Raw genomic sequence first — 16,968 nt, 5'->3', positions numbered from 1 at the left:
AATATAACCTACCTGCCCGGAATCAGCAAGGCAGGACCAGGAGGTGGGGCCAGGTAAATGACTAGGACAAGTCACCAGGCCTCCAGGCCAGCCTGCGCCTCCCTGGAGGTGACCGACAGACTGTAATGGGGACAGGCTTTTTGGGGTGATGATGCCGCCCTGGCATACACTGCATCAGAGAGGGCCATATCACTCTAAATACACTGGAGGCCAATAAATGTGCCCAGTACAGGGCGAATGTTACAGGGTGTCTCACCGTATTAAATTATATCTCAATTTATAGAAACATGTCCTGGATTTTCTCTTGGCTTCGTGGGTGGAGACAGCCTTGGGGAGCCTGTCAAGGCCTGGTTTGGCCTTTCAGGCTCATGCCATCATCTTCTCTAAAATTCCTTGCCTCTGCTCCCCTTCTCTCTGTCACATTGTGTTTTAGAGCCACCACAAATCTGTCGGGTCCTGCCCTGGGTGGTGGTCTGGATGCCACGACCTTTTCCACAGGTATCCTTCAACAACTTCCTCTCCGCTTTCCCTGCAGTTCAGCCCCCTTTTGTCCATCCTTCCCTGGAGCCAGAGGGATATCTAAAAATACACATCTCGGCATGCCATTGTACTGTTTGAACTATGTCAATGATTTCCCCAGAAGTTCAAATATTGATGTTTGCACTCCTTAGCAGAGTTTACAAGCAACACCCCCACCTGTCCTGCTTCCTCTTTCTCCGAGTCACCCCCACCCTTGCCTGCCCCAGATCATCTTTTGGAGAAACCAGAATACCCTGAGCCGCCTGGACATGTCTCACCCTTTCCAACGGTCAAGTGCCCCCTCCCCAGGCAAATCACCCTAAACAAATACAACACAGCTCTGGATAACACCCCAGCCTGGTACACGTTGCTTCTGGCACTCAGCACAACATACTGTGTATCAATTACACACCAGGCAGCGTCACCAAGACAGCACCAAGCACAATAGGCCACTCATGCTGCCACCTGGGGCTCAGTCAGCACTTCCCCCCGCTGCATCAGCAGCCCACTGCCAGAGAATTGGCTTCCTCAGTGGGCACTCAGTGGGTGTGAGCAAATGTGTGGCCTCACTGCTGGGAAGCCTCCTGCTCCACAGGAGTAAATAAGCCAAGTGTCTATCCCTGGGACTGGTCAATAAACTCTGGCACCCAGGGAAGGCTGGTAGCTTAGGAATAGAGAAAACTCTATGCACAGTGGGAGAACCTCCCAGGATATGTTAGGTGAAAAAAAAGCAAAGCAACACAGCTCAAGTGGACAGCTTGAAGAAATACAAATACATAATCAATGTGTAGGACTTTTCTTGTGTTTGCATGAAGAAGCACCAGAAATTTACCTAAGCCACATGTAAAAGTTGTTACCTAGCGGCAGGCAGCTGAGGGAGGAGTTGGAGTAGGGACTGTGGTGGTGCTGCGGAGCCTGTGCTGGGGAGCTGGGGGCTGGGGATGGAGCTGACAAGAAACTACTAAAGTTCCTGTGCATGTGAAGAATTTCCCAAGGGCCTCCCTGGTGGTCTAGGGGGTAAATCTCAGCACTGTCATCTCTAAGTCCTGAGTTCGATTCCTGGCCAGGGAGCTGACCCACATGGTGCAGCAGCCCTCTCCTGCCTTTCCCCCTGCTCCCCTCAGCAGTGTATTTCAGTAGATCTGCCTACTCTGCTCCCTACTCTGTCTCTGGTGAATCCTCTTACTCCCCACATCTCTGGCCTGCACCCCAGCTCTTGTATGCATAAATAAATAAAATAAATATTGAAAAAAACAAAACTGGATTTTCCCTAAAGAACTAAAAATGAAAATGCCATATAACCCAGCAATGCCACTCTTGGGCATCTATCCAGGTAGACAATCGTCAATGCAAAGGACCGTACGTCCTCCCACGTGTACTGCAGCACTGATCACAATAACCAGCCATGGGCACAGCCCACCTGCCCGTTGGTGGAAGACGGGGCAGGAAGACGGGTCTCTCCACCCCCTGGATACTGTTGACCCATAAAGAAGGATGAAGCACAGCTACTGACAGCAAACTGGGAGGAGCTCAATGGAATGATGTGCAAATACTGGACATCCACATTGCAGACACTTTGACAAAGCAAAACACTTATAAAAACCAGTGGACACGCAAATGCAGTGAGGTTTCTGAGATCCAGAGAGGGGGGGGAGAGAGGGGGGCTCAAAAGGGCATACGGGATGGTAGTGGGGTAAAAAAAAAACCTTTAATAAAACTTTTAAAAGAAATATAGGGCAAATGGATGCAAAAGATTCCCATTAGCAGTTTGAAGCTGGCTGATAACTTTTAGATTAAGATACAGACTTTGAGGATGACGACGGTGCCGGAGAGCTGACCCCCAAGAGCTGGCCTGTCAGCTCAGAGGCTACGGCTGAGATGTCTCCGTGTTCCACAGCACACCGTGTCAGGCATCAACAGAGATAAATGGAGTGTCTGCCGCGTGTGGTGGCTGCTTACGGGCCTGGGAATAACACATGATGCAGGTCTACAAGATTAAGTCATTAAAATGCAGATCTCCATTAAAATGCCCTACCTGAGACAGAGCAAATTAGGATTCCTGGAGGCGGTACCCCAGGACTGGATTTTCTGCAGTTCCTGGAGAGCATGTGCAAAAAGAGGAGACCCCTTCTGCAGGGGGCACACTCAGCACCCCCAACGACCCAGCAGTGTCCTCACAGCTGGGAATACCAATAGGATCCCTGTTTTCTTGGGGCTCCTGGGCTACCCAAGACAAAGACAAACAAGAAAACTGCGACAGGGTGTGTGGAATGCAGAGAATGAAAGCACGGTGCCCTGGAGGGCCTAGGCTGTCTCCTGGCCTGGAGAAGGTGCCTCCGGAGGAGGCGACATTTAATCTGAGATCTGATGACCAAAAAATGCCCGCCCGGCAAGGTGGGGAGGTGGGTGGTGACTTCTCTGGACTGGGGAAAGTTTGAGCCGACCCAGGGCAGGATGGAGCCAGGCTGGTGGTGGGCCCTGAAGGAGGACCCCAGGACCCTGCCAGCGAAGGGTCGGAAGCCATGGAGAAAGGTAAGGGTTTCACGTGGAAGGCAGTGAAAATCCAGCGGAGGGTTTCAAACAAGAGTCCAGTGATACCATGTATTTAAAAGATAACCCTGGCTGCAGTGTGGAGGGGGAGGATGGGCTAGGAGTTAGTTGCAAAAATATAGGAAGAAGGAGCCTCCTTGGTGGGGCAGGGGTTAAGCCTCAGCATTATCAGGCTATCTCCAGCCACTGTGGCCTGACTTCAATCCCTGGCCAGGGAGCTACCCACATGGTGTAACAGACCTCTCCTGTCTTCCCGCTGCTCCCCTCAGCAGTGTGTTTCAGGAGATCCTCCTGTTCTGCTCCCCACTCTGTCTCTGCTGAATCCTCTCACTCCCTGCATCTCTGGCCTGTACCGCAGTTCTTGCATGCATAAATAAATGAAATAAATCATTCATACACACACACACACACACACACACACACACACACCAGGCTCCCCCAGGCTGTCTCCACCCACGAAGCCAAGAGAAAATCCAGGACATGTTTCTATAAATTGATATATATATAGGAAGGAGCTGAAGGTGGTGTCGTAGACAAGGGCAGAGCACGGGGTCTGCTGAGATACGGACTATACAGGACAGGTCTTGGAGACAGAGGCTGCAGAGCTGGGTCCTATTGGGGACTCAAGTGCAGTCAGATGTGAGGGGGGTGCCAGACCATTTGCTGGGCTCCGGGGAGCCTTTGAGATGGGCAGGACCGCAGGAGAGGAGACTGCCTACTAGCAGGTGCCTGCTGGGAATGACATTGACAGCAGAGCATGCGGACGGTGCAAAAAGGTCCATTTAAAGTGACCCTTTGAGGTCTAAAGAACAAGCACAGTCTAGCTGCCATCCATTAAGGCATGCGGAGCGTCACCAGGGAGTGCTGTGTGCCCTCTGGGCTGAGGTCTGCAGAGCACAGGCCGCAGGAGCTGGCAGTGCTAAGACAGAAGCGCCATGTAGTACAACACTTCGCTTCCCAAGAATGGCAGCATTTCACAGCCCTGCCGCAGGCTGGCCCCTACCCCTGCCTGCGCGTGGAGAGCCCTGCTGGCATTCCTTCCTCCTGCCGGCTGGCCTTCTGCTTTGGTCAGAGCTGCAGCAGTGGGGGCCGGGGGACTGCCGGGTCCTGAGTCACCCACGGCAAAGAAGAGACAATCCCGGCAGCGCCGAAGGAAAGGGGACAGGGGAGGGCGGCGCTGTCCATGGCCAAGACTTCTGACCAAGGAAGGGAGAGAACCAGGTTGAGCAGGTGACGCCTGGCAGCCACGTGGCCCCACACAAGCACCTCCACGACGTAAATGCCACGGTCTCCTCTCTGCTGTGGGGAGACCCGCCCAGTGCACCTGGCCATCGTGAGCGCCTCGTACAGAGCCTGACACAGAGCGATGACCACTAAGCAGCAGTTACTGAAAGAGGGGACTGACGAGCAGTACCGTGTGGAGCTGCATGGACAGAGGCTCAGAGCACTTCGGGGAGCCTCAGTCCTCTGCGGAGCACAGACTCTCGGCTGCACCCAGTAAGAGCGGCAGGGAGTAAAACTATGGCTGCAGCAGACATAAAAGCTGTGGTAGTATTGCTCTGGTAAACACGTCAGTGCTGTGCAATGAGAGATCACATCCACCCGGGGAGCCAGGGGCACGTAGCAAAAGCAGCAATGTATGAGATCCCAAGAAAACCTCAAATTCCCAAAGGTAGAACTGGCACTTCCTTCACTCTCTGAAACAAAGCAACAGAATTAGAAGTGAGAAGCAAAAACAGAAACCACAAAGAAACTCAACCTGTCAGAAAGTTTAAAAGCATGAGAAATGCAGAACATCAAGGAAAAACAATGAAAATAACGTGTCGAAAGGGGTGTGATAGTCACAGAAAAATTCACTGCCTTGAGCAATGCAGACTGCAACAAAAAAGAAAATAAATGAACTTAGTTTGCAACACAGTATGTTCTATGGAAAGCCCAAATAAAGTAAGAGGAAGGAAATTAGGGTAAATGCAGAAATTTAGAAACTAGAAATTAGAAAAGTGATAAAATCGATTTAAAAAGGTGAGAGGAAAACTGCTCTCTTAAAGAGTGAAGAAGACAAACCACTGAGTGGCCTAATCAAAGTCAGCAAAACACCCTCAAAAGGAGAAATTAAAAGAGACAAGTACAATATACTCAAAAATATGTTCGTGGACTCTGAGGAAAAAACTTGGAAAAGTTGATAAAAGGGATTATTTTCTACAAAAATGAAATTTACCAAAACCACACTCTCTTTCCCCAAAGAGTCAACTGAGAAACCAATAACACTGGGAATTTTTGTGCTCCAGTCACTCCTAAAAGTCTACCAAGGCCTAAGATGCCACAGTGACACATTTTAAGTCTTCCAGAAACAGAAGGTCCCGTCACTGTTGAGTCAGCTGCCCCCAAGAACACATGGCAGAGGGGCCTCCCCGGTGGCGCAGCGGTTGAGCACTGGGTTGCGAAGCAGCCCGCAGCCTCTGCGGCGCCGGTTCGATTCCCAGCTGCTCCCCGGCCACTAGAGGAGGGTCCCACATGGCGCGCAGACCTCTCCTGCCGCCCGCTGCTCCCCTCAGCAGTGTACTTCGGTCCTTCTGCCTGCTCTGCTCCCCGCTCTGGCTCTGGTGAATTCTCTCACCCTCCCGTGCTTCTGACTGTACCCAGTGCTTGTGTAAATAAATAAATCTTAAAAAAAAAAAAAAAGATTTAAAAAAATATTTAAAAAAAAAAAAAAAGAACACATGGCAGAACTAGGGTCACCCAGGAACTTGCTGAAATGCAGATTCTGAGACCCCCACCTCAGACCTACTGAGCCAGAAACGCTGGGAGGTAGAGCCTAGTCACCCACATTTTAATAAAACTTCCAGATGATTCTGATGCACTCTACAGTTTGGGGGCACCTGATCACCTGTGGTATGCCCAGTGAGGTCTGCAGACCAGCAGCCCCTGTACCACTGGGGAGCTCATAAGAAATGCAGAGTTCCAGGCTCAGCCTAGCCCCACTGAGTCAGAATCCATTTCATCAAGGTCCCTGGGGAGATTCATTAATGAGTTGGAGAAACATCCTTTAGATCGCTAGCCCAGTGATAACCAATAAATAGAGAATGCAAGCCACAGGTGACTTAAGTTTTTAGTAACCACAGTTAAGTAAAAATAATGAAGTTAATTATAATAGTATATTTTACATCACTCAATATTCAAAATATTATTTTGACAGGTAACCCACATAAAAATTTACTAATGAGATAGTTTCACATTGATTTGTTTTTGGTTACAGCTTTAAAACCCGAGGAGTATTTTATACTTCTCAGTTCAAACTAGCCACATCACAAGTGCTCAACGATCCCAGGTGGCTGGTAGACACCAAGCTGAAGAGTGTAAGGCCTCCCTGGTGGCGCAGCGGGTTGAGCGCAGCGCTGTGAAGCTGTCCGCTGCAGTGCCGGTTCAATCCCTGCCGGCCATAGAGCAACCCACACGGCACGCAGACCTCTCCTGTCTGCCTGTTCTGTTCCCCGCTCTGTCTATGGTGACTCCTCTCACCCTCCCGCGCATTGGCCTGTACCCTGGTTCTTGTATAAATAAAAATAAATTAAAAAAAAGAAAAGCTGAATAGTGTAGCAGGAACAGGAAAAAAGTAAAGCCTCCCAATCCTTTTTGCAAAACTGTCATCTTTCTGACACTAAAAAGGCTTTCTAATTTTACATGACCATACAATAGACGAATCTCAATATTGTGGTTAAGAACAAGGACTTTGTGCTAGATTCCCAGCCTTCAAGCTTAGCCTCCTCAGTTACTGCACCTCCCCGAGCCACACAGAGTGAGCACTTAGTAAATGGTAACTCATTACGTGGTGATAACAATGGCCATTATTGTTATTCTGTACACCAACGCAGAATCTTAAAATATAGCAAATAGAGTTCTAATGACACATGAGGTTTCTCCCTGGAACACAAAGATAATTCAGTAATGATGATGTTTCTTAAATATACTGTATTGAGGTCAAAGGGGGAAAAAAGACAAATTCATTACGTACCATAAAAGGAATTTGAGAGAAAATGCAATACTCATTCCAGATAAACCCTTAGTAGAACAGAAACATACTTCTTCAGCATGATAATATCTATTTCAAAACAAGAGCCAAAAGGATAGTTAATGGTAAGATACTAGAGTTATTCAAATTAAAGACAGGAAGCAGGCTAAGATGTCCTCCACCAGCATCGACAAATCAAACATTTTTCTGGAATAGTAGCCAATGCAATTAAATAAGACAAAGAAATGAGAGAAAAGGACAAGAAATTATTTGTCAATAATCATATGCCTAGAAAATAAGCTGAAACACCATTTGAAGCAATAAAAAATTTCATAAGTTGGCGAGACATGAAATTGACACATGAAAATCTATATACAAACAATCAGCATTTAGAGAATAGATCTCATTTATTTATGAAATTTTTTAAAGATTTATTTTTATTTATGCATACAAGAGCTGGGGTGTAGGCCAGAGGTGCAGGGGGTGAAAGGACTCACCAGAGACAGAGTGGGGACCAGAACAGGTGGATCTACTGAAAATACAGTGCTGAGGGGAGCAGTGGGTAAGACAGGAGAGGTCTGCTGAGCCACGTGGGTAGCTCCCTGGCTGGAGCTCAAACTCATGCCACAGTGGCTGGAGATAGCTTAATAGCGCTCAGACTTTAACCCCTGTACCACCACAGAGGCCCCCTAGATCTCATTTATAACAGCAATAAAATAATCCTAATACTTGGAGGGGAAGTCACCCTTATTGATTAAACACTGAAGCTCTACTAATTTAACAGCACTGAGCTCAGAGAATCACTCAAAACTAGAAGAACGTTAATCCCTCTCTAATTTCAGTGTGATTCCAAATGAATTATCCTTAAAACCTTCATGCCAACCATATGCCAGGCTCTACCCCAGATGCTTGAAATATATCTTAAAGGTCAGGGCTTAGGAAGTATCTCCAAACATGTTCTTCCACATCTGTAAATATTTGGACTCGATCATGAATCCATGTGTGTGCCTTGCTCTTGTTTTGTTTTGTTTCACCAGGGAAGGAACCACACAAAACCCTGATAGTGGTTACCTGTGGGGACAGGGACTGGGGCTAAAAGGATCTTTTTCTTTTCTTTTTATACCTCTTTATACCATTTGATTTCTTTTTAATGTTTAAGTATATGACTTTTCTTTTTTTTTTAAAGATTTATTTATTTTTATACAAGAACTGGGGTACAGGCCAGAGGTGTGGGAGGATGAGAGGATTCACCAGAGACAGAGCAGGTAGCTGAACAGGCAGAAGGACCAAAATACCCTGCTGAGGGGAGCAGCAGGTGAGACAGGAGAGGTCTGCTGTGCCATGTGGGATTCTCGCTGGCAGGGATCGAACCTGCGCTGCAGAGACTGCAGACAGCTTCACAGCGCTGCGCTCAACCCGCTGCGCCCCTGGGGAGGCCCTATGACTTTTTTCTTAATGTCAACAATAATTATCTGAGCAAGGAATGACATGAGTAAGACATTTTTAAATGTCAGTACTTAAAAATAGTATGAAGTGTTATCATAAATAATAACATCAATAATGATCGAAGGTGGGGGCTGGGAGGGTAAAAGGGAAGAGAAAACATCCTTTCAGGAGAGTTCATAGCCCAGGATGCCAAGTCCCACTGGTGCTGGTGGGAACCAGCTGGAGACCGCGTGGGCCCGACAGACACACCATCAACAGGCAAGTAGTTGAATCTGAATGAAGGGTCTGTTCACAGCCTGCTGCCCCCAGCCCACCCAGTTCTTTCTAGGAGCTTCTCTGGACCTGTTTCCTCAGTGGGAACAAGAAGGGGTTAGTTAGATCTCTAAGGGCCTGTCCAGGACTCTTCACTCATTCGTTTACTCGTCATGGAGGACCCACGAAGTTATAGGTTCTGGGTTCAAGACTGACCTCATGGAGACACAGTCTAGCTGGGAGATAGATACTAACCAGCGATCCCCTTAGAAAATATTTAAGTCCACCCTGGCCGCGCCCTGGAGGAGGGGGTGCCCTCAGCTGCATTAGCAGAGGGTAAATGGACAGTTGTGAAGACAAGTGGGGTGGGAGCAGAGTATGGGAGTTGAGCAGATGAGCAGGTGTTAATGAGGGGGCAGGTCAGAAACAGACATGCATTACAGAGGACAGGAGAACAGGGAACACACAGTAGGGCTTCCAGGCTGCTCTAGCATCTAGTAAGCACAGAGCACAAATGGGTGTTGAGCTGATATTTGTGTAATGAATGGAAGACGTGTCACACCCATCACCTCAAGGTGATATTCTTGTAGTAAGAGAGAGGCTTGGTTAATTTCTTTAAAATCTATTCTGCTTCTCTTTAGAATGTCCCCGCAAGAACTATTCCTAAACTCTACCTCACTAAGCCAACATCCACACTCAGAGGTGATCTTGATCACCTCCCGCAACCTCATGGGACTTCATGGGTAGAAGCCACCAGCTCCTCCAGCAGTCAGGGGATGCACTCTGGGGTAAGTGACAGTCACGCTGTGCCACAGGGACTCGAGAGGCCCGCAAAAGGTGGTACATCAACCAGCACCCCCACACAGATTAAGATCCTGAAGGACATTTATTTAAGGGGTGGGGGAGCTTTTAAAAAGAAAAACTGTTCCTAAAAGGTTTGTGACGTGCAGTGTAAATACAGAGTGAAAATGAACAAAGGCAGCATGAAAGAATAAATCAAAAATAAAAGGAAAACTCCAGTTAAGTAAAACCTGCCTTCCAGCTACATGGAAAAACACTCCGGTGCCCCGGTAAATAAATAATAAAAGGATATGGAAACAATACACCTTGAAAACGGGTGTCCTTTCTCTGTTCTCCTAGCCAGAAGCAGTGCTGACAGGTTTGTGCTGCCTGGCTCGCCGACACAGCTAGCATTTATTTATGTAAAAACACCTGGGCACTTTTCAAAGAATCAGGTAGGACATTTCAAAGAACTCAAGGCAGTCTCTAGTTTACTAGCATAATCCCATCACGTTGCCCCAAGCCCCAGTACTAACCCACACCTAAGATAAGATACCCCGACCCCCTGGACAGGATGAATGCTAGAAATAAGAATTTGGGGTGCTCGGACCACGCCACCCTCCCTCCCCCATTGGAAGGCTCCTGAGAATGTATCCCCACAAGGAAAACGACAACAATGCACAGTGATTTCCATTCTTACCACACCGAGCCTGTTTCTTAAACACCCTAACCTGTAACAGGTCCTGTCCGGCTCACAGCTGCAGCCTTAGCCTCGCCTGCCCACCTTTCCATACTATGTCTTACATCACGATCACAGGCAACTTGTGCCACAAAGAGGTGCAGGACATTATCCCGGCCGGCCGGAGGGAATCCCACAGGGCGCGGCAGCCCTCTCCTGTCTCCCCGCTGCTCCCCTCAGCAGTGTGTTTCGGTCGGTCTGCCTGTTCTGTTCCCTACTCTGTCTCTGGTGAATCCTCTCACCCTTCCACACCTCTGACTTGTACCCCAGCTCTTGTATAAATAAATCTTTAAAAAAAAAAAAAAAGAGGCTCAGGACAAAGCATCCAGGCTTACTGGAAAAAGGCGCCAAAGGAGCAAAACTGAGGCAGAAATAGCAGCAACGCAGGACCACAGACATCATGGACTAGGGGGCTTTGGTGACCAAGACGGGGTGAAAGGTTGCACTAGACAGACTTGGGTACCAAGAAAGTCTAGAAAGGTAGTGAGTAGCTGTCAATTCTGCAGCAGACCTGGGAAAAGGTCACCTTCGGAAGCCCACACACCTCAAGCTGCACGGAAAACAAGTCACCCCAATCGCTGGCCGGGGCACCAGGTGGGCCTCCGGGGCAGGTCAGAGCCCCAACCCCCACCTGCCAAGGCACAGAGCAGCCTACGAAGGAGTTGGCAGTTTAGAGATCAAGTCACTTTTCCTTACATGTTAACTTTGCATAGAACAGGTATTGGGATCTGCTAGTCCTCAAGCTGATTTACTCCACTTCCTTCTTCCGTGAAAGCACAAAAGGTCCCGCTACCCCACCTCACGGAGGAGATGCGCAGAGAGGAAGAGGAGCAAGTCCTTGCGGGGTGAGGGGGTCATATCCGTGCAACTTTCTGTCCAAACCTCTGTGCCGCAGCATTCCAGCCTTTCCTGACTCCCTCCCCCCAGGGGCTCAGAGAAAAAGGACACTCGACATGGCAGAAAAGACTAGAAAGCATATGCCCACCAACAGGGAGAGTCAAGTGAATCAGGTCTGTCTATTCAGAGTGAAGAATGAGCTGTTAGGGACTCCCACAAAGGAGCCCCAAGATATGTAAAGTAAAAAAAGCAAGGATCAGAAAGACTACAGGCCTTGTTCATATAAAGCTACTTTAAAGAACACATTCACATTTGCTTGTGCAGGGACAGGCTGCTTCTGGAAGGCTGTCCCGGGACATTCTAACATTGCCTCAAAAGAGAGGAGAGGAGGGACCAGGTGAGGGGAAACCCAGTTGTCCCCGGAGCACTGTCCTTTGCTAGTTTCAGTGTCTCACTCTGGACACAAGTCACTGCAAATGTAAACCCAAGCAAACCAAAAAGACTTTAAATGCCTGGGAGGAAACCTGCGCCAGTATTTCTAAATGCTTCAGGCCTGCACGGCACGGCCGTCTTCATGTTCAAGGCAGCCTCCTAAAACCAACCCTGACACCCCTCTCAGCACCCAGCCCTTCCCCCAAAACTATTCAAGGGACCCAGGGGCTGCTGTTTGCCTGCCCGCCCTCCGGCTTGGGCTCGGCCAGGTCTGGGTCCAGCCAGAGCAAGAGCACTGTGTCCTTTGAAAACATTGTTGAATTTGTGTGTAGTAAATAAGACATAGTTTACCTTTCAGCGAAGGTATCGAGTTTCCCCAACTCGTCAGAGAGGCGGATAAGGGAATTCAAGGTCCCCACCTGGAAAAGATGGTAAAGAAGTTAGAGGTTCCTGCTTTCTGGCAGAAGTATGGGTGCAGGGTGTTAAGGGTTAAGTCTCAGCACTGGGGGTGTTAGGGGTTAAGTCTAACCCTGGGGGTGTTAGGGGTTAAGTCTCAGCACTCTCAAGCTATCAGCAGCCATTGGCCTGAGTTCCAGCCCTAGCCAGGGAGCTACCCACATGGCACGGCAGACCTCTCCTGTCTCCCCGCTGCTCCCCTCAGCAGTGCATTTCAGTAGATCTGCCTGTTCTGCTCCCAGCTCTGTCTGCTGAATCCTCTCACCCCCTGCACCTCTGGCCTGCACCCCAGTTCTGTATGCATAAATAAATAAAAACAAATCTTAAAAAAAAAGAAGCGTGGTGCTTTCAACAACATTTCGGGGAATTCTGCATCTTGAGTCTTGAGGTGGCTGTCCTTGGGCAGAAGCCACAGGGGAAGCTGGGAAGAGTTCGAAGGAAATGGGTGGACTGGGGGGTTTCAGTTTTGCCACCAGGATGAACTGTGGTTTTTCTGCCCTAGGAAGGGGGTCGCAGCCTGACCCCCGTCATTCTTCCTGTTAGCCTGGCTCTCTGCGGGTCGCACGGTTGACCCCCATCGCCCTGGAGAAGATACACTAGGAAGCAGGTTAATGAAGTGACCCTTTCTGAGAGTCTTTCTTCTCCAAGATAACCCGCCCTTTCTCTGGCCCTCTGAGCTGTTTTTAACAGTCTGGGGAGACAGCGGCTGCTTTTCCTCCCCCTCAATCATCCACGATAATCCTTTTCAGGTCACCCATGAAGACCTGTTTCTTAGTGTGGCAATTACTATGGGGTCCAAAACTGTATTTTAAAGTGTATTCACACAATCAGAAGGAAAAGGTTTGTTATCATTTCACTGACCCCCAAGCAGACACTAGAAGGTGATGAGGGGCCTGCGCGGCCTGGGGGTGCTAGTAAATGAAGCTGCTCCTGTTCAAGCAACGTGACTTCAGCCACTTGCAGCAGGGTCCTGTCGCTTTCACCCTAGGGTGCCCTTGAGTGCTCACCCTCCCAGCGTCTGTGCTTGTCAGCAAGACGTGGGGTCAGGGCCGGTGCCACCCCATGTTCGATCAACTACTCTCCTCCGCCCACCCTGTTCTGTAAGCGGGAGTCGTGAATGTTCCAGATGATTTGCTGAGAGTGCCTGGGCCAGAGTGTTGTCCAATCACCTCGGGCAAGCACAGAAACATTACCGAGCTCTTCCCGAGTTTGGAGGAGGAGACCCTGGTCAGCTAGAAGGGTGCCTCGAGCTGCCCTCTGCAAACCCACAACCGTAGAACACACTGGAGAAAGTTCACTCTGAGCTAAAAAGACTTTCCATCTCACGCCCCCTTTTATATTCGTTTCTTTTACCTCCAGGCTCCACTGCGAAAGCCACAGGCGTGTGCGCAAGAGCAATCTCCTGCCCCTGCCAGTTACCACAAAACCCCCTTTCTGCCCTGCTCCCACAACCAGAGGGGTCCGGGGTTCCTGCCCAGCTCCGATCAAGGTTGACGCCCCCGAGCCTGTATGTTTAAACAACAGTGTTCTTAGATGCTCGAGGCCAAACAGGAAGAACGGAAAAGATGAAAAGACGCATGAGGAGTCAAGTGTGTAAATGCTCTTCACACTTTGGGGCGCTCTAGACACTGCGGGCCGCACCGCCCGCTCCTTCATTCTCTCCTGGGGCTCTAAGGCCATCGCTCCCGGCACCGGCGCGCTGTTCACTTAGCCCTTGAACCATCCACAGGTTCTTGACCCACCAAGCCGTGAAAAGGAATTCACAGACATTTTAGATCAGGAAGCAGAGAGAGACGAGCCTCAGTCAAGAAAGTAAAGAAAAGTTTATTTAAAGGAAGAAAGTCAGGACTCCCGAGGGAGGGGCGAGGAAGCCATTGTGGGCCTGCGTCTAGGGGTCTTCAAAGCTTTGCGTCCCCCTATCCTGAAGTCTCACCACCCTGTTCTGTGACTGGCTCTTCCTCCTGGTGGCCACACGCCTCCAGGCAGATGTGCCCATTTTCCCAGCTCATATCTTCTCTTTCTACCTCCCCTGGCCAAGGTCTTCTAAAATTTACTGTCCCAATTAGTCTCAAATTTTAGCCTTAAAGTTTCCTGCCCTCATCAGCCCTCCTGAGTTTCTCTGCCCTTATCTAGAGGCCTCCCCGACTCTCCCCAAGTCCCCGCCTGCGCTGTCCCTGAAGCTGCCTGCTTAACACTAACGTGCCCTGGGACTCCAGACCATAGTTAATTTTGGATTATTCTGCAAACTCCCATCCAGACCACAACCCTCCCACCCCCAACCCCTGTTGATTCTCACCCCCAGGCTCGTCCTCAGCCTTGTTGCCTTTGCCCTGTTATTGTCTCCTTAGCCCCCCAGAAGCTACCCCCACAGTCCAATCCCCCACTTTTTCCCTCCTCCCCAAGAATTTTACCTTGAAGTCAGGAATCGAGAACTCGGTGTTGTAAGACAGGTTGGACTTGGAGGTCACTGTTTTCATCCTCTCAATAGCCTGTAAATTCTCCTCATCACCAGGGACAGAAATTAACCAAAACTCCCACATGCTTCCCAGTCTTCTTTGATCCAGGAACTGCCGGAGCCGCAGCAACATGCACAAACAGAAGCAGGAGGAGAGAGTGTCAGACGCCTCCTCTTCTTCACCACTCCCGGCCTCAGCGGGAATCCTCTCCAGGAGGCCGCTGGTCCGATTCCCCTCACTCTGCCTCAGGCCTGTCAGCTGGGACCCTGCAGGTCCAGGACACCCGCACACAGCGGGGAGCGCTTGGAGAGCCCTCTGCTCTTCACCAAGACACCCCAAGCTCTCCAGCCCCAGGGAGGCTCTGGCTGGTCTTAAGCCCTGGGGCTGGGGCAGCACAGCCCCCTGCCTGGACTCTCCTCACTCTGGCAGGACCCCCAGGCCTGACCCAAAGCGGGGGACGTCAGCTGCAGTGGGGCACCAGCTGGGATGACATTTTTCCTCCTTTCCCGGTGCATTTTCCCGAGTACAGGGCAGAGGGGGAAGGAAGAAAACAGGGAGGGGTTTTCACAATAGGCCACCTGGGCAAACCCCGGAGCGCGGCAGGCCGACCTGGAGACCCTGGAGACGGACGCGAGCTGCGAAGACTTCTGGAGGCCTCGGCATTTTGTGAAATAAGGAAAAGGCAGAGGACACTACAGCGCGTCCCCCCAGGGCCGAGCATCGCGCGGACGCGGCGGCGGCCCCTGGCCAGCGTCCCCGGCGCTCCAGCCCATTAGTTCTGACCGTTCAAACGTGGACACACCCCCGCCTTTCTCCGCCGCCGGCTCCTGCCTGCCTCCCGGGCTGGGGGGGGCGGTTAGCCAGAGACCCTTCTCCAAGAGTTTTCTTTCTGGTGCTCGCCTCACGCACCCCAGCATTACACCGTCCTCGTCGCCCCCCGCGCCCCGGAGGCTGTTCCTCCGCCTCGCCCGCTGCAGCCGGGCAGACCCGCCGTGCGCAGAGGCGGGCGAGGCCACCCGAGGGGCGGGGAGCGCGCGGCGGCGGCGCGGGCCTCCCCGGGGCCCCCGAAAGCGCGGACCCGGCCGAACACCCGAGCCCGGGCCGGGGGGACCGCGGACGAGGGGGGCTCGGCCTGGCCCCCCGCCGCGCCCCCCACCCCGCCCCGCGGGCCCCGCTCCCCGCGCGTCTTACCCGCAGCGGGGAGGCTCGGCCGGTCCCGGGAGGCAGCGGCTGCAGCGCGCGCCCCGCCCCGAGCTTTTATCCCGAGCGGCGGGGGCGGCCGCCGGCCCCCGCCCGCCCCCGCCCGGCATTTGCATGTCCCGCCGCCCGCCCGCGGGGCCGCCCGGGGCGCAGGACAGCGGGGCGCGCGCCCCGCGCCCCAGCCCCGCTCCCGGCCCGGTCCCACCGCGGGCAGCGGGGCGCGGAGGAGAGGCCCGGGGCGCCGAGGGTCCCTCGCTGGCCGCCCGCGCCCTGCGCCTCCCTCCCAGCCCACCCGCCCCACGGCCACCCCGGGCGGGTCCCGAGCAGTCGCCGGGGACAAGACTGACCTGCGGAAAGCGACGCAACAGGTTCACCTGCGTTTTGGAGCACACACCTGGGCAGAGGAGCTCACCTCCCGTCCATGTGGGCGTGAACCTGCCCTGATTGCCCGGGGACTCCCCACGGCTGGACGCACCCACCTCCCGCTCCCCTCCCGGTCGCGGTCCCGGGGTCGCCCTCTGTGGGGCGCGCAGGACCCGCGCGCACGGCGAGGAAAGTCCCTGACACTAGCCCGCGAGTGCAGAAAGCAAAACAAAAGCAGACTCTGGGAACTGGGTTTCTCCGGAGCGCAGGAGGAAACCAGCCATCCTGCTCTGTGGGCCGTGTTTTCGGTGGTTTCCGGGAAAGATAAATATCTCCGAATTATTCTTGGGGGTGGGGTTTAAAGAAGCTCTTGCTGCTTCCTTGAGCTGGCCGGCCGCTCGCTCCAGCTCCCACTGCAGCTGCTTTCTGATCTTCAGAAAGACAGTGGGATGCACCCTCTGCTGCTGGGGTGAGAAGCCCCGAATGCCGGACAGAAAGTGGCTTTCAAGGTCAAGCATGATCACGCTGCCATGCTGTTGTGGTTTGGAATTGGCAATTTGGAACTCCCAGCACCTGCACGCTGCATCATCGCGATTGGGACACCCATGCATTAGTCAGTCCTTGCACCACCCTCCTGAAGGAGGACACCTGAAACCGAGGGATGAGGAAACCGGGGGTGTGTGGGGAGCTTAAGTGTCTCTTCCAGGGAAAGAGCCGCCTGACTGAAGGTTGACCTGTGGTCTCCAGTCTCAGGCTTTATTCCAGGGTTGCATTCTCTCCAGCCAGGGAAAGCGGACGTCCAGCCGTGGCAGACCTCTTTGCCAGCAAAGCGAAGGATGCCCACGGAAGCGTCATAAATTGCCAGGTGTCACCGGTTAATGGCAGAGCTGTGAGCGGGACTCTGGCCTCAGCCTTGTCTGTGTCCTTCC

At 51.9% G+C, this 16,968-nt stretch overlaps 1 protein-coding gene across 3 annotated transcripts in view; it reads right to left on the bottom strand.

Annotated features, from left to right (window-relative positions):
• ATP6V1C2 (ATPase H+ transporting V1 subunit C2) overlaps positions 1-14,560 on the bottom strand; it is a gene marked incomplete at both ends in the record, with an annotated part of 41,331 nt that extends 26,771 nt beyond the window's left edge. For all 3 annotated transcript variants that reach the window (XM_084235012.1, XM_084235013.1, XM_084235014.1), the window contains 2 exons: positions 11,916-11,983; positions 14,432-14,560. In XM_084235012.1, coding sequence (XP_084091138.1) covers positions 11,916-11,983; positions 14,432-14,560 — 197 coding nt within the window. The remainder of the gene's footprint in view (positions 1-11,915; positions 11,984-14,431) is intronic.
• Positions 14,561-16,968: the final 2,408 nt, after the last annotated feature.

Source organism: Talpa europaea (assembly GCF_964194135.1).
Source record: "Talpa europaea genome assembly, chromosome: 6".
NCBI classification, from domain to species: domain Eukaryota; kingdom Metazoa; phylum Chordata; class Mammalia; order Eulipotyphla; family Talpidae; genus Talpa; species Talpa europaea.
Note: the sequence above shows the minus strand (reverse complement) of the source record. Positions and strands in the feature narration are given on the sequence as shown.